The sequence below is a fragment of the Cryptomeria japonica genome, chromosome 2 (genome assembly GCF_030272615.1).
Source record: "Cryptomeria japonica chromosome 2, Sugi_1.0, whole genome shotgun sequence".
In the NCBI taxonomy this organism is placed as follows: Eukaryota; Viridiplantae; Streptophyta; class Pinopsida; order Cupressales; family Cupressaceae; genus Cryptomeria; species Cryptomeria japonica.
The window spans coordinates 127,583,008-127,601,371 of NC_081406.1; the positions used below are offsets into that span (position 1 = coordinate 127,583,008).

The 18,364-nt window shown below is 35.5% G+C and overlaps 1 protein-coding gene across 2 annotated transcripts in view; it reads right to left on the reverse strand.

The window, feature by feature from the left end:
• The window catches only part of LOC131036362 (uncharacterized), a 99,840-nt gene that overhangs the window by 62,827 nt on the left and 18,649 nt on the right, over window positions 1–18,364 (reverse strand). For both annotated transcript variants that reach the window (XM_057968227.2, XM_057968228.2), the window contains exons 3-10: window positions 13,624–13,691; window positions 13,399–13,543; window positions 13,190–13,275; window positions 12,913–13,087; window positions 12,573–12,778; window positions 4,334–4,563; window positions 4,123–4,218; window positions 3,864–3,973 (exon numbers count right to left, since the gene is read on the reverse strand). In XM_057968227.2, coding sequence (XP_057824210.2) covers window positions 3,864–3,973; window positions 4,123–4,218; window positions 4,334–4,563; window positions 12,573–12,778; window positions 12,913–13,087; window positions 13,190–13,275; window positions 13,399–13,543; window positions 13,624–13,691 — 1,116 coding nt within the window. The remainder of the gene's footprint in view (window positions 1–3,863; window positions 3,974–4,122; window positions 4,219–4,333; window positions 4,564–12,572; window positions 12,779–12,912; window positions 13,088–13,189; window positions 13,276–13,398; window positions 13,544–13,623; window positions 13,692–18,364) is intronic.

The following is an 18,364-nucleotide window of genomic DNA, read 5'->3' on the forward strand; positions in this document are numbered from 1 at the left end:
GATGGTGAGAAATTTATGTAGTGTGCTCGGGGGGTGACGATAAGAGCTTATCATCTATGGTTGGGAAGGCAACAGATCTGATGTTTGCCTGTGGTTAACAAGCACCATCATAAAATCAACAATCCTTAGGCTCTTAGATTAGATTCTTTAACCCTTATCTTTGTGATCATTGTTTGGTAGAAGATTAAGTTAGTTTAGGAAGAAAGCATCACACAAATTGCTATATCAGATGTTCAGGTTCCAATTGCTTTGTAGAAGTGAAGAGAGTAAGTCCCTTTGTGAGAACAGCAAATCACATCACTTCACTGAGTCTATCAATTGCACGTCAAGACATGACAGTGGGAACATTGGGGTTGCCTTAATTGATCACATTGTTTAGCATTTGAGGTTTCCTTATCCAAGAGAGGATAGAATACATAGTATTTTATTCTGTGTTTGAGAGTGTCACAAACATATATAAAATTTACAAATTAGAAGAGTTGACACTTGTTGTAATGTCCCCATTTCAGATTTACTGTAATTTAGTCATGAGACAATATTTCCAACTTAATATGAGAATTTTATTATGTTTAAAAATGTGATTTTATCAATTCTGAAGACAATAATATTTTACCTAAGAATCTAAAATAAATTTGGCAGATAGAACTTATCTTAATAGTCTACTATTCCTTTATGTGAGCCTTTAAAATTTGAGATAAACTTTTTTTATAATTTCCACGGTGAGAGACCTCTTCTATTAAAACTTATATTCTAAATGAATTTGGTTGGTGACCATATACTTATTGCAATCCTCTGTTCAATAATGCAATAGTAATCAATGATGTAAATACTCTTCGTACTGCTAGATTATCTTTATACCCAAAGGACTTGGACTTAATAATAAATCTGGCCTAATCTAATCCCTGGATCTTTCTTCAATAGAACTTACAATCTCTTAAATATCTCATGAAGGAACACGTTGTGGGAAGTTGTGTTCTAACCTTCACATCCTTTGCCCTCGTGCCTCTTCATTAGTGTGCTTCTTAGGAAAACTCGTGTTTACTCTTCCTTAGCAAATGATTGCTCGACTTAGTCCACTTTGTTGGCTTCATTTATAAAGATATATCTTCATCTTGATTGTAATGTATCACCGCTACATATAAATATCGAAACTATGTCACTTATATCCTTCATATTTATTAACCGTTAACCATACTTAGGGGTATCGTAATTTTTTCCTTAATTGAACCATCTGTAAGGATCGCTCCTGCATAAACTCTTGCTTGCCACTGATATCTGATGTGTAAATGGTTATCGATGCCACACTAAAGTTTTTGTTTGCCGTAGTCAAAGATAAGTCTTTGAAACTCTGATCACCACTTGTCATGATTGCTTGTCTTAGGAGTATTACTAACCGATCACTACTCGTTAAGTTGCCCAATATATTACATATCCCTTCAATAATTAAAATATTAGTTTGTCGATTGATATGTCTCTTATGATTGAAATCGATATCATTAACACCTATAGTATCAATGTTGCTTAATTACTCTAAATGGTATGATCGCTTTAGTGCTTCAATTACCATTGGTATGCATATCTAGGTTGTTTTGAATGTAATAGTCGATCCCTTTGTAATTAAGGGGTCTTCATTCATCTTCGACTTAATCGCTATTCTCCAATTGATATTAGGGGAGTCACTAACTATAGTCATCGTCTGCAAGAATTCCTCATTACTTGATTACTGATCACACCCATTATAGTTACAATCGATAGTTAGCTTTGACTTGTACTAAAATCCGTATTATAATTGACGTTGGTGTTAGATTGATTTGTTATCGTTATCTAACCATATCTTCTAGATTTGTCATCTTCTTATTTTATCAATACTAGTCAAATGTTCAACAAAGCTTCTTGTATGTAATCGTCTGAATTCCATCCAATATAGAATTGTTGTTTAACCACCGTTTACTTGATAGAATCTTTCTTTTCATGTGATCTCCACATGGCTGATTGTATTGCCAAGTGTGAAGAGTATGTGTCAATATAATCAATGACATTAATAACATATTTTCTGATGCTATGCTTCACATCATTGTTGTCTTGAGGATATTGAAGATGACCAGCAATGGTATTATTAAGTTTAAATGAGATGTATCTATGGTTTTCATCAGACTTCTCCCTACTCAGACTGTCTATTCTTTTACAATTTTGGCTTGTAGGTTGCAAGTGTGGGGATATCACACTTGTGATGATTTCCGAGCATCTCATTGCTGCACTGGTTGTCTTTAAGGACATGATTATTTTTATACCTTCAAACTCTAGTCTACCCACCAGATAAGAACAGATTGGGATTTTATGGAAGCACAAAAAGATACAAAACACTACTCTATTTGTAATAAACAAAAATCCAAGACCAAAGTTTCATCAATTCACTTCAAAAACAATTACAAAATAGTTTATTTACATAAGGCCACATTTTAGCAGCTTTTTATCTCAAAGAAACTAATCAATCACCCATTAACCTCATACAAGGGAACTTAGTAACTCCTATTTTCTATGTTAAAATCCTTTGAGTCTAAATGCTGGGATCAAGGCTTACTGAAAAAATGATCATGGTCCTTTATATTTACGAGCCATATACTCTAGGGCAGCTAATAAGATGTCTTACACAATTGAACACATTGAGAAATTTAGCAAATAGACCTGAAGTAACAAATTCATGAAAATCTGAACTAAACCAGCAAAATAGTGAGAAAAAGTCAAAGATAGAGGGAAACTATCTAAAGAAGTTTTTTATAGCCTAAGAACTACACGCTGTATATAATTAATAAATAGTAACTAAAGTCAAAAATAATTCTAAGGAAAACTATCTTAAGAAGTTTTTTACAGCCTAAGGACTATACAACGTATTTAGATGATAAATAGTAACTGATTTTTAATTAAAATAAAATAGATGACTTCTATAAAAGAGATGCATACAATAATAAGTGCTATAATTGGGGGGATGTCCCTGCAGTGCAACGGCAAGTTGCAAACGTGGTGTTGATACCACATCCATGGTTCAAGTCTTGGCCGAACCATCTCCTTCGCCTGGTGTATTTGCAGGTTGTTTGTGGTGTCTTGGACGATGTACGCTGCACGGTGTGCGTGCTAGTGTTAATACCTAGGTTTTAGCAGCTTCAGGCCCCTCTCGACAGTTCACACGCCTCGTACGCAGTGCAGGCCCAATGGACAGTGATGGTGACTGGTCGCTGAGTCGGACGATGGATCAGCGGATGGAGAGATAAGGATGGACCGCATGGAGTGATAAGGTGAGGGAGGTATAAGGGGTTATTATGGAGCGATAAGGAGAAGGAGGTATAAGGAGAAATATGGAGAGATAAGGAGTTCTAGCGGAGTGATAAGGAGTATGAATGGAGAGATAAGGAGTGGAGAGATAATTGTGTGCATGGAGTGATAACAATGATCAGAGTGATAAGGTGAGATAATTCCAAAGAACAAATATGGAGGTGTTAATACCTCATCATTCAGATAATGTACTTGGGGATGGGGTCCCCCAATGTGGCCCCACTGGTTCATAGCTCCAGTCAAAAGAGTTTACCGACCAATAAATAAGGTGCTATAATTGAGCTCCATTTTGTAGTCTACAGATATTTTAGGTAGTAGATCAAAATAATTTATTTAATATATTTGGAGATTTCATTCATGGTCTTATGAGATGCACTCACGGATATCAATACTGCCTTTCCATGCTCCATTTAGCATAATCTAATTACTCTCAAAACCAGCACTTCAATTGCTAATGATATGTTCTTATTACTCTCTTACAAAACAAACACCAAATACAGTGCTTAAAAGTTGCAATGCAAGAGGTTTCTTACATGCTTCTTAAGTAAAGCTCGAAGGCCACGAGTAGATCTTGTGAGATAAGCAGCACATCTACTCTCTATGTCACTGTTCATGAACATGACTATAAATTGTTGAGTGCAAACTGCAAATTTTACAACACAGAAGTTACTCTATATTGATATAGTATCAAAAACATATAAAGAAGTAAAATCCATAGTGCAAATGTGATGTCATTATGAGACACTTGTAAAGGCCAAAGGTTAAAATACATAAGCAAAACCACATACTTACAGTAAAAGATATTGCACATCCTTTTACGAAACATGTAATATATTGATCGAAATGAATCTTCCCAAGAAGATAGTCGTTTTGATAAAAACTCATCCTCTACAAACATATAAGATACTTATTAAGCCTCTGAAATCAAGAACACAATTCTATCAACTGAAGGCCAAAGTTTTGTAATATAAAATAGATAGTTAGAAAAAGCTACACATCATACCTACAGCACCACCACGTGCTGCAGACAATGCCATTGTAGAAATAAGAGAAGATGGTAATGTAGATTGAGGGTGCACCCAAGAGTGCAATGCTTGCCAAAATGAAACTTGAACATTTGTGCAATTTGAGAAAACTTTGTTGTTTGTTTGAAAACTATCTTCCAAAGAATCCAATGAAAAGATGAACTCTTTCATGCCCATAAATTCACTCGTTGTAGTCATCTGGTGACACCTGCACAACCAAAAATAAAGGTTTCACATGTTGTGTTTTCTTCAAATATTGGGCCTTGTTTATAAAGTAAACAACAATCATCCATCTTTTTGTGGTCTCAATCCAAAAAGAGTCCTCTTTGGTTTACACAGACCTGATCAATCACATTTAAGATTCTATTAATAATTTAATACCTCTGTTCAACAAAGATATCAAAACCTAATCCACTGAGGGTGCAAATTCTTAGTGGAATGGTGGGTGCAATAAATAATTATACACAAAATACAAAATTAGTTATCAAGGTCCCAGTAAGTTTCTTGAAGTGAGTCATGAGAAAATTTCAGCAGTGTTTTTAAGAGGACTACTCGTGACAAGACAACTAAAATACCCCCAGAACATTAGAAGAATTGTATCATCCAAAATTACAAAGAAACAACAAAGAGCCTTGTTTCATACAATGACTTATTAGTTATTCCTTTATCTCCTATAAAGTTCCATAGTTGTAGAATCAGGAAAAATTGTGATTTATCACAACTAATCAGCACATGGCTCTGATGCCCTTTTTTTCTAAATCAAAGGTTTTCATAATAATCAGTCAAAATGATTCATTGCTCACAAAAAGTGTTTGATGGGTTTATTTTTCTTATATCATTCAAACACATTCTTCCTTAGCGAATTTAAAGAGCGGACTTAGGAAGTGAACTTCATCAGCAGGTTTCATCAAGTATTAAGGAAGCCAATTGCAGATCCTAAGAAGGAAGCTTAATAATCTTCATGAGCCGATTTTTTCAAAAGGCAGACTATAGCAGCTGATTTGTAGGCGAATTTCAAGACTTAAGAAGGCAGGTCAAGGTGAAACTATCAATCTTCAAACCTGGATCTAACTCTCCAAAGTGCGAATTCAAGGAGCAATGAATAAAATTCAGATTTAAGAAGGTGAATTTAGAGAATACCGATCCAAGGAGATTCTAACATATTTAGATTGCAGGTCTGAATCATTAAGGAGGCTATCTTGTGAAAGCATCACTTGGAAAGGAGGCGAATTCAACAGAAATTTAACAATTACCCATCTTTTTCAGGTTGATAACTAAAAATCAAGATTACGGTATGTGCAATCTGATTTATTTGAGGGAGTTTTAATGAAGATCTGATTCAGTTCAATATCGATTATTTTTGAGAAGTTAAGTCTTCATGATATAGCTTGATTCATATGTGATGTCAATTTGAAAACTCGTAATTTTAAAAGCTTATCATTTTCATTTTCAAATTGAAGTTCATAGTATAGGTATAGCTGCTATTTTTAGGTCTTGAATTAATCATCTTTGTGACCTATCCCTTTAAAACCCTAACTTAAGGTATCTATATAGGTGATAAATGGAAAACCCCAAGGCAAGTGGATCCTCTACTCGGCAAGCCCTCATTAAGGAAGATCAAAGGAGTGACGACATAGAAACGAGGATCACATCCAAGTGGAGCAATGTCGGAGACACCAACTTAGGAAACTTCAATGTGAAGAAGTTTCGAGAAGCACCTTACATCGACAAGCCATCACCCATAGCCAAGAAGATAATTGAGAGTGGAATCATCAAGGCGGCAGATTTCCCTCCCACACTCAGGTGTCATGAGCTAATGATTGAATGTATCAGGCACTATGATTCGCATTCAAGGACAATTGTGGCCAAGGATGGGACTGTCCTCGCCTATCTCTCAGAGGGAGCTATAAGTGAAGCTTTTCATCTTCTAGAGCAAAGGGATATGATCTACAAGAGCCTAGAAGGAGCCAAGTCTATCTACGAAGACGATCCTGATACTTGTCTGAATTTCGTCAATAAGAATTGGTTGCTCAAGAGTAGGCCTCGCCTAAATAAGATACCCAATACACCTCACATAATTGATTTCCAAGAAGAATTCAGAGACTTGATAACCATGCTTAATCGAATCGTAGGTGCCTCTCAAGCCTTCTTTTTCGACAGGTGGATATTTTTCTTTATACAAGTGATCGTTCAAGGAAAGGGGATGTTCAATTGGGCCAGGATTATCAATAACAACCTAAACGTGCAGTTGAGAAGGTTAGTCCCTACTAAATTTTTCCACATGAGCTCATATGTTATATATTCTTTAACCAGATGTTACGAGTATGCGGTACGAGTATGCGGGACTACAACACAGAGACATAGTTGGGAGAGGGCCCGAAGAGATAAGAGTGTGTGATTCCTATGCCCCATTATATCACCCACCTAAGAAGTAATACAAGCTAGTCAACGATACTTTCACAATGCATATCACCAGGACACTACAAGGAGGAATTCATCAACGATTGTCTCTAGAAGCACAAGAGCTCATGAAGAAACACGGTGTGTCGTTCATTCAATTTCCTAAATTCACCTACATCAGAATTCATGGATATCCCTCACCTCCTTATATGTTGCCAAGGTATCCTATGAATAGAGTAGTGCTACTTGAAGTGACTAGACAGTTGGCAGCTTGTGCTAAGGCATCAAGACATAAACATGGGAATGGTATCCCTATACCTATTTCACTTGGAAATTCAATTGAACTGTGTTCTAACTTTCAAGCAGTTGAAGATGCAGAAAAGGAACTATCTCTCTATTCATTCACATCTTTTGCTTCGAGAGATAATTTTGATACTCATGGTCATGTGGAAGAAACTGCAGGGAAAAAGTACAAGCATGTATTTCAAGTAGAAGACTTTTGGATGAATGTTCAGGATGATGTAGAGGTAAAAAGAAAGATGCACTCTCGATTATCCCTTGATCTCATTAGGAAATGTAAGATCTATAGAGTAATAGATCAAGCACAGGATAGTGGCAAATATCTTCAATCTTCCTATGAGAAAGAAGACAAAGAAGTAAAGATCGACTGGGATGAACAAGAGGTCGCAGACTTGAGAGCATTGATGGATCCAGTCTTGAGTTGTACTCGTAGATGGGTGGATGTCCAGCATCAAAAGTTGAAGGAACAAAACATAGCTATGACATTCAGCTTAGAAACAAGAACGAAAGAAGGAGACGCGAGTGCAAGTGAGAACACTTCTCATGCTAAGGGGTCGAAGAGAAAGGAGGGACCTGAAAAGAGAGAATCGTCCAAGAAGAAACAAAAAGTGAATCCTGATCATCCTCCTAGTGCTTCCTCCAAACATGAAAAAGAGATAAGTCAAGGAGAGGATCAAAGAGAGAAGGTGTATGAGATAGATAAGTCCATGGAGTCCATAGTACAGAATGATAAACAAGGCAAAGGAGAACACCTCAGCAATCATCAAGTCGGTCTCTTCCTCTCCAAGTTTGTGATAATGATCAGCAAGAAGAAAGAAATGATGATGAAGCGACATCTCCTTTTAGGGGCGAGCGGCCATTGCCAGAGGAAATGCAAGTAAAAGAAGGAAAATCTTCCATTCCAAATTGGCTCAGAGAAAGACTTGCAAGAGAAGTTGTAGTTGAAGAAGAGGAGCAAGTATTTGATTTGAAGAGTCTTCTAAGCAAATCTCAGGAGGGGATTGAAAAGAAGAAAGCTACAAAGATATCTAAGGTGATCAGAGATGATACGGGCTCCAGAAAGATACAGATAGCTACACCAACGGTGGACAAGTATGACGATGAGATCATGGAAGAAGAATATGATTTGGAGACATTTGATCTTGGTCCACTTACCTCCGAGCAAGGCATGGAAGATGCGATTGATTCAGTGAGGGCAGTCAATGATAAGCTAAAAGAAGAGATAGAAAAGAATAAAAGGTTAGAAAAGGAGATTAATGCTTGGAGGAATTATTTTAGCCAACTTAATGAGTCATTAGGGCGACAGGATCCAATAGTCTCACCCTTGCAGGCACTCCCTCTTGAGTCAATAAATCAGGTAGAAAAGATGAAGAACTCAGCTCGACTCATGGATACGTGGATTGATAGATCTTACATGGTAGCCAAGGAATTTGTCGGAAGAATGATGAAAACTATCCACAGGGCCATCCAAGTCCTTGAGATCATTCATAATTTAGTGGTAATTGTCGATGCATTCACTCACACTAGAGATATTACCATCCCAGTATTTCAAGTGGTAAGGAAGACATCAAGACAGCTTTTAGCACAAGAAAGGATAGTTGATGGTGGAGCCCATAATCTCCTACAATGGTCAACTTTGCTCCAAATGAAGGAGGTTCTATTCAAGGACATCAATAGTAGGTGTAGCCAAGTTGACGACACTATCCATCCTATTCAGGATAAGGTGTTCGATGTATTATGTGCAATCCTTGATAGAAGGATAGAGATTGAAACAGATGTGGATATCCAAGAGTTGGAGGACAGGATCAAGGTCATCTTTTTGTAGAGAGGACAGCATGATCACAAAAGAGCAACGAGATCAGATGTATACTACTATGTTCCTGATTGAGAGAACAAAAGAGATGGAGCATGGATGGGAGATGACTCTTCTTGCGGCCTTTGATGAGGTCCTTCACTTGGAAGAACGAATGAAGAACCTACCTGAGATTCCCATTGCAGAGATTGAAGGGATTACGTCCAGATTCATTGAATGTGCTAGAAAGGAACAAGGAAAAGGGAACAAAATTCTAGATGAAAAGTTGTTATGAAATGATGTGGCGATTCAATCCCTATTGGAGGATGCTTCCTTGTTATTCGTGCCAATTTCTATTGGCTATGTTATGATAATGCTTATCTAAATAGGGTTATTTTGTAACAAACCCTAACTAGGGTTTAGGTGTCGAAATCTCAGCCCTTGATCTTCTTTAAATCTGGGCCATTCATTGTATTTGAGAAGACTATATAAGCTCTCACTCATTTCATTTGTAAGGTTAATAAGGTTATTAGCAGAAGAGAAGTAGTAATTATTCATAGAGAGTACAAATTTGGTGAAGAGAGAAAGTTGAGCAATTGTTGTTACATTTTGCTTTGAGATTAATGAAACATTGAAGTTACAGTGTTTTATTGCAATCTTTGTGGCTTCGTACATGGTTGTTTATCTTCTTGAATCACTTTTATTGAAGATAGTATTTAGATGTTAGAGTTAAATTGAGTGATAAATGTTGTGCTTGATCTTTTAGAGAAGCTCATAGTCCAAACCACTAGCCTCTTACTGATTGTAAGTGTGCCCTGTGTGGTCAACTGGAGATATTGAAATTATTTAGAGTTCAATCACTACATGAGTGCTGATATGCACCTTATTGATGGTATCTATGTTCATGAAGGATTTGAAAATCTTTGAATTCCCTTAGAAGATCGCACCGATTTCAGTAGAGTTGTTGTTCTATGGCAATACTAAGAATGGTAGAGTTTCACTAAGATTGCCCTCCATTTAATCATTCATAGGCTTAGTTTAGCATAGTCCTCTCTAATCCCTTATCTTTTGTCCTTTTTTGAAACATCGGTTAGTATTAGGAAAGTCTTGTTCCTCATTGGTTAAGTAGTCGCAAGAACGAGCTTTCATAGAAAGTACATAAGGCCCCTTGATGAAACAGCAAACACAACGAACACTTGTGCTTATCTACACGTAGAGAACCTACATACCAGAACCTTGGAGTTGCCTCGATTGATCCTTAGGCGAAATCTTCAGCATTTGAGGAAACTTTGTTCAAGAGAGGATAAGGTACCTTTGGGTATTTTATTTTGTGTTTGATCGTGTATAAAAGACACATCAACATGTACCCATACCTGAACCGATAACATAGATACTTCGAGGATTAAACAATTATGGAAACATTGTGACTCCTTGCACTAGTACAAGATTACTTACTTTTTCATCAGCGGCTACATCTTGCATTCGATCTAATTCTAAGCAAGATGTTTAGAAACATTCAACTTTGATTGGTCACATTAACTTACAATTTTATAGCTTATAGACAACATAATTTTCTTAGTAATATCATCAAAAAATATAGCTTCTTGCTATCTCTAGTAGTTGTACATCATATATAAATGCATTTGAGTTCCAAGGACTGTTTTTGGTGATTCATCAACATAAAAAATAATATCAAATCTGCTTTGTAGAGAAGATTTATTTTTCACAAATGTTAACTACGGTTATCATCCTGCAATCCTACGTTTGCCAAAATTGTCACAATTAATGAGATCAAGGCTTCAATTGATCTAAATTTTCATCCTTAACCAATTAGATAGCATAGAAAATCAAGATGCTTTTAGTGTTACAAGCAAGTTACAAAGAATAAGCTCTATAACAAAGTATTGTCAAGACTCAAAACGGAAAAATGTTGGGCATTAACATCACAAATAAATGTATACAAACAACACAACACATTAAACAACAAAAAACAAAATAAGTAGCATAATTGGAAAAGAATATTGGCAAAGAAGAGGAAAACATATGCAAGAAAAAGAGGAAACTGAAATACCACAAACATTGTGTGAGATATTTAAAAAATAAACAGTAAATTGCATACGAACAACAAATGTTGCTTGCCACTAACTATAATAACTACATGGGATTTGTTGGCTCCTAAAACTGCAGATTCCTTTCCCCTATGACTACTCCCTATACCCAAGACAAGGAAAGCAACATTTATTGAACAAGAAACCAAACCATCGACAAGTAAAGGGCAGAATGAGGCCAAGTGATATGATAAGTCTTCTCCTCATCATCTTCATGTTCCACCAAATCTAGGAAGGTGATCCCTTCAAGCCTTTTCACAAGCTAATTAACGAGAAATAAAAAAGATAACATCTAACCCTTAGCTGCCATGCCCTAATAGCAGCCATAAATAGACCTTCTAAACATCACTAAAACCAAAAAAAAGACAAACGTACATATGCAACTATAATTGCAAACAAGTTACAATCATCATAATTAATCCCCTTCAAATTCCTTACAGGCATGCATCTTGCAACCTCACCAGTATAACCCTCTGAATATGTGTCAAGCATCGCCTCACTAAAGATATTTATTGCTAAAGCAATGGGCTATAAAGATAAGCGTGTCTCCTACATGCACAGTCATTTGAAAATATGACACAAATGTAAACTCTCTTAAGATTTGACAAAAGTTACAAAGCTGAATTATGCACATAGGCAGAAAAAAAAAACTCTACAACAAAAAGAAAAGATTAATAGGAGAACATAAATAATTCTAAGGTTCAAATGTTTGCAAAACTGCCCTTCATATAGTCTGTCCTAATTATAACCTTCAACTGGTTTAGCTATCTGCACAAAGCCCAAATAATAACAAATACATTTGTGAGAAGACTAAAACATTTAATAACCATATAAAACAAGAACAAACTGATGTTGCTCAGCTCAAATTATGGAAATGAAACACTCCGAATGGAAGAAAAAACCACAAATAGATATGGTGAAAAAAATCATATGTATATTAAGATATAAAATGATTTAAAGGAAATACCTGATGCCCCTAGATACTGAAAACTTTGAATAAAGAACTGATAAAATCAAAATGGATTGTATGAAATAGTGAGAGGAATGCCTTATATTTGTACACTATTCCTACAAATGAAAAGAAGAAAGCCCACTTTAGTCAAGGCACATATCCCAAAAAAATAATGTTAAACTTACACATGTATGTCAATAAGAATGGTCTTATTAACTCATGTAAGCCAGGTACGAAGTACCAGAATAAAAGAAAAGTTATCTCTAAGGTGCACAACAAGTTGCTAACTCAATGGGAAAGAGGCACAAGTCCAGCTAACATCTCCAACAATAAGATTGCAGTCTCCATCAAAGACACAATCAAACCTAAAGTTGCCTAATGAATAAACAAATCTCAAACCAGTCACAAAACAAATTCTAATTGAATGTGGCAAAATACCAACATTGAGAATATCAAAATAAAATTAAAAAGGTCAAAAATCCACATTGTAGTGTTGCATGGAGAATACTTTGTGAATCTTTTTATTGTTCTATTGCTATTAAGTTACATGATCAGATAGGCGTGTCTTGGCATCACATTACCATGTATCATCCTTAGCAATAACAAGAAGAGCATGCAATAGCTGCATAAACTTAAATCTCTGAATAAGGACTCAAAACAATTACCATTTGAGAGGAGAAGAAGAGACTAGACGCATGCTAGCTTTCAAGCTCAGATCCAAGGGTATTTTATCTCCATCTATTTGAACTTCATGACCAACAGTGTTACTTGGAAAATCATGTACTGAATCCCCCAATGAACCTGGCAAGTCATGAGTTGCAGGGGTAGCAGTTGCAACTTTGTTATTTGCTAATCCCTTCAATGCCTTGTCCTGCAATCAGACAGTACTTTAAGCATTTCTAAGTAGAAAGTACAAAGTAAGTGACCACTCATTATGTCTTTCAACATATGCCATTACTGCATGTATCCTGCATTTTCAGTGTTGCTAATAAAGAACATACATACCATGTCAATTGTTGTTCCTGAAGCAAGTACTTGAGAGTTTTTTGAGAGTTCAGCTACATTAAGAAATTTGTTGTAATTTACAGACATTGAGGTTTCTTCAACATTTTCACATGTAAGTGTACAGTTTGTGGAGGAATTCACATAATCAGGTAATGCTTCAGTTCTATTCCTTCTCCTGCCATTTCTCAATAATTGAGTAAGTCATTCAACCTGACCTAAATGTATTGCGAAACAAGAATTGGAATCTATAAACTAATAAATCAAACTCAAAACCTACAAGGAAAATGTTGACGAAATTTTTTCATTAGATAGTGAAGAAGTTTCGCCAAACTCTTTTTTCTGGTTCTGCAATAAGGTAGAATCCTGGAAAAGAGAATGTGTTGTCATATATTTTCACACTAAAAACTAAGTAAAGCAGTGTTTCAAATATAAAATTGAAATAAGTATCAGTGTCAATTTGGCCTGAAAAGCATGAGGGAATAGAACCTTAGATTTGCCTTTGGAACCAAGTAATTTAAGCTTGTCACCAGGTTTGGTCACAGGATAAACATCATGAACATGAGTGTCAATGTATCTTGGTGGCTTGCACAACTCAGCTTTCTTAGGCTCGGAAACATTTCCAGTATTCAACCTGCAATATGAAATATAATTGGTATTCAAACAGGCTGCAGGCTTCCATAGAAAGAAAATCACAAAAAAAACCGTCAAGACCTCTCTTGGGTAGGTAGGGATTTGGACACTTCATTTGGCATTCCACGCATTCGTTTGAACTGTTCTGCCTGCAAGGAGCCAGACAGGGAATCAGAATTTCTCGAGTCAGCAAGTACAGATTTTAAAAAGGAAGTATTTAAATACAGAAACGTCAGATTTAGCCCATGTTGACCACATGTACACTTCCTGAAAAGTTCAAACCATGTTAGCCATGACTTGCGTAAGCCCTGAAAACCCTATATGCATGCATCACAAGAAACGATGTCAAGAAACCAGATACACATTAAGCTCAACCTCATCTTTTAAAGATCAGTGTATGATACCAAAAATCTGCACCTGATTTTTACCTCAGTTTCAGACTCAGCAAATTGAAAAAGAGTGAAATATGCAGATTTTTTAAGGATTTAATAAGCTTTTACCATGCACACTTTAATAAATCAACATTAATGACATTATAAGCTTATCAATTAGAAGCTACTTTGATCACATACACATATATACATAATCAAATGAGTACCTAAGAAGATTAGAATTGAAGCAAACAAACTTTTTAAACATTCTCAAGTGTTTTAAACAAAGTTGCATGGACACGGATACGGTATCCGATACAGATACGGTATCGGATACGGATACGGCTATTTTTTAAGACCCCCAATATGGATACGGCTGGACACGCCATTCATAAAAAACACATACACATATATTTAACACAATTTTCTAAGTTATTCGAGGAGATTTTCATTACTTCAAAAGCAATATAGACACATAATTGCTACATAAATAATGATGAGTAGATTTAACATTTTACAATATGCAAAAATAGAAAAGTTGCATTGGAAGATAACCCAAAAAATGGGTCACTGAAATAGAAAAACATTTCATTTGTCTTTCTCATTTGGTGTAGGTTTTGTTAATACCATTTTTTTTTTTAAATGCATTAATGAAGTTTTTAAAAATTAAATTTAGGAAGATTTATGTCAATTTTGTTTAAAAATCAAATCACATTAGTATTTAGCATGGTTGGAAATCAAGTATTTTTGGGCATGCGTGGATACAATATTCGACATGTAGGTAGGCTGTATCGGATACGTATCCGTTTCAGAAACAGGAACAGATACGGGGAAACGTGTTCCCGGGGAGGGACAAAGGAATTTCCGGCAACTCTGGTTTTAAATGTACAACACTCATGGATTATGATATCCATGGCAGCAAAAGCAAAAATCACAACAAGGAGTCATGAACTATGGTAGAGAAGAGCTTATATCACTTGGCCTAACATAACTAGCTCTATGTGGGATTTTGAGCCTGTATCTCAGACAAGTCTGCAAATGTTGTTACGGCCATTTGAGCATTACATATTATAGGTTTACTTGGAAAACCAAAAACGTAAATGTAATTAAATTACTTGAGATTTGATTGGAAAAAAAGTCAAAAGAATAAAGAATATTGCTTATTCTATCTGACCTGGCTAAAAATGATTTTTCTTTTTTCTTTTTACAAACTAGAGCGGGGGATCTAGAGACAGCAGGCCCCAATGGCGTCAAGGGAAAGCACCCCAAGCAGAGTCAAGGAGTAGCATGCCTTTTTGACAACACAGAACTTTATGGCACATGCCATTTTTCAAAATTTTATTGCTTTTAACCAAGCTCCAAGAGTCCTGACCCTTGAAAAAATGAAAGTATCAAGGCCATAAAGCGGTAATTAGGCCCTAACTATGTTTCTTGCCAATATGTTTGCTGGTTTTTATTTCAATGAATTGTATTTTTAACCTTAATTCTCAATTTTTCTCTTTCCTTGTGCTTGCAAATGAAATAAATATCATTTTGAACTATTAAAGATCAATTTGTGTTTTAGGTTTAAGCATTTTGAATTTTTTTTCTTTTTTCTAATTTTCACCTGTTTGTCATGGCTGAGTTTTGTGAAAAAGACTTGGCAAGTCCACTGAGTTGAACCAAACTCACCAAGCACTCAGTTCCCACATTTCTAGGACTCATTGCAACCAGCTTGCCTTCAGGCTCACCTAGTCTAATCAAATGTTGTCACTATGATATGAACACTGAAAAAATGCTATTGCATATGAAGAATAAACTAAAATCGCTTGCAAATGAAGAATAAACTAAAATCACTTGTATATGAACAACAAACAAAAACATCTTAACAGCAATTGAAAGCTTAGATTTAACCAATAATCTATAATCAAATATGAGAGACTATTAATGGATGACAATTACATCCTATTTTCTATCAGCCAATGTTTGTACCCAACCTTGTGGCTATCCATTGTATATATTGTCAAGTCCACAAAGATAAACTAGTCATAGTGGATCAAAGTTCAAACTGTAAATTAAAAAAATTTACTCATTCTGCAAGTTAACAATTAACAAGAATATCCACTAAGGCCATGGTGCATTGGTTAAGATGTAGCACCGTTATTGTCACTACCAGGGTTCATGTCCCACTGGGCTGTCAAGTTCAAGAGCTTCATCCCCTTGCTGGACCATTGTGCTCACATACTGCATGTGTTAAGTTGGGAATGGGATCTCCCATTTGTAGCCTCACCATCTAGGCCCAGATACTGCCCAAAATTATAGATCAAAATAAAAACAATTGACACCAACAGAATATTTGCCCAACTGCCAAGTCCATATGAAATTCAATGCATCACAGAAAATGTGTCTGAAAACACAGATAGGAGAGGAGACCTACAATATATAAAGTTTAAACAAATGATAACAACGCAATATAATAAAACTAATTTTTAAAAAATGTGATATAAGACACATTATATCTCAGAATAATAATGGCAATATAATTACTTAATGCCATCAGTGTTTAAAATTAACACCTCTTCACACACATTTTTGGGCATTTCACCCATAAAATACAGTTGATGCCTGTCTCAAGATCTATCAGCTGACACCCACATATATATATAAACCCATCAATCTTAAGTCCACTATCAAAATCCAGTCGTATACACTATAGGCTTTAAAAATAGGAAATGAAGTTCATTTTATAAAAAATGTCATAACAATAAATCATGTCAATCACCAGTGAGATGTGCTGCAATTTTCTTTTGACGGCACATATTTAATAATTTTTTTCTATTTTATCTAAGTGATGGTGTGTAAATATTGTGTGGAAAAACAGAAAACAGAATGTAATTTAGAGAGAATTTTGAAGTGAAAATAGCTATTAAAAGAGACATTCCAAAAGCTATTAAATATGTTTTATTGTATTATTATATCATAGGAGCAAAAAAAGGCAAACCAAAGGTATAAGACTTTTAATATAGATTGGGATTTAAATGGAAAAAATACGATTAAAAAAATGAAAAATGTGGAAAAAGGGACAAAAACTTCTTATTTTTTAAATGTAAAGGCATTTCAATAGCATAGATATATGAGAGTGAATAAAATTGAGAGTTCAGCCCGGGAATTGTGAAATATAAATTGATGAAAGTGTTGGAGTAAATAAGTTATACATTAATTATTCACTTAATTGCATTAATTCACTAGATAATCTATGCCTCAATTCGTAATTAATTATTGGCAATTATTATTTAGTTAATTAATTAATTAAGGATAATTAATTAATATTTATCTCCATGCATAATGCAAACTATGTTTAGATTTCAAGAGTTTCATGCATTTAATTAGTCTATTATGCTATTTGTGCATACATGACTAATTCATGCATTCTATTTTTAACTCTCAATCTATCTTGTAAGCTCCACCATTTAGGGTTTCTATCTTTAGAGTTAGATTTCTTTATAAGGATGTCATATCCTTCATTGTAACTCAAGCAATTCAATCAATTTCATTGTTATTGTCTTCAATTATTTTGCTGTTCAATTTTCTCTGTACGTGTGACAGGTATTCTTGCAAAAGATAACTAGGCTTGTGGGATTCACACTTCACAAATTCTAACATGGTATCAGAGCTCCAAATTTGAAGATTCTTGTTTGCTTTTTTTTTAGATTATTTGCATACACAGAAAACCGTTCATCTTGGGTTAATTTGAAGCGCACCAGTAGCTCCAGAAGACTCGAGAAAGTCAGAATCGCCTTTTGTTTCACTGAAATCAGATACACGGTGTCAGATTTGCAATTTTATGCTTTTTCAGATCTCTGGGGGTGCCTGCAATTTCGGGGCATTTTAAACCCAAACGGACCTCACCATTGCGTCCACAACGGCCAAAAACCCTAAGATCACTTGTAAAATCGTCGAAATCCGAACAGTTGACATCTGAGGCAAAAAAAAAGTTGTCTACACATCGCTTGTGCACGCACTTCGAAAAAAATAAAATATGGTATTCTTCTTTTTTTTTTTTGGTTTTATTGTTTTCCAAAGAAAAATATATCAAAATAAAAATAAAAAAATTTAGAAAAACTTTTGATAACCCCAAAACTTGGGGCGTACCACTCTGCAGGCGGTGGTACCACCGCGTTGGGTACTAACAGTACCCGTAGGTGCTGTCAGCCCTGCGTGGGTATTCCCTCCAACAATACCACCCCTGCCGTTTTTCTCGACCCCCGTCACATGTTTCTCGACCCCGGCCACATGCTTCCCTCCGCAACAGTCCGGCTCGCAGAATTCGTCGCCGCCCGACCCACACCACCACTTTTCTAGTTACCGCGATTTTTTCCCAACAACAATTTTCTTTTCCGGTGACAGATATTTTTCCAGCAAGTTTTCTGGAGGGGATTTTTTTTGGCGCAAAATATTCTGCTTACGTCAGC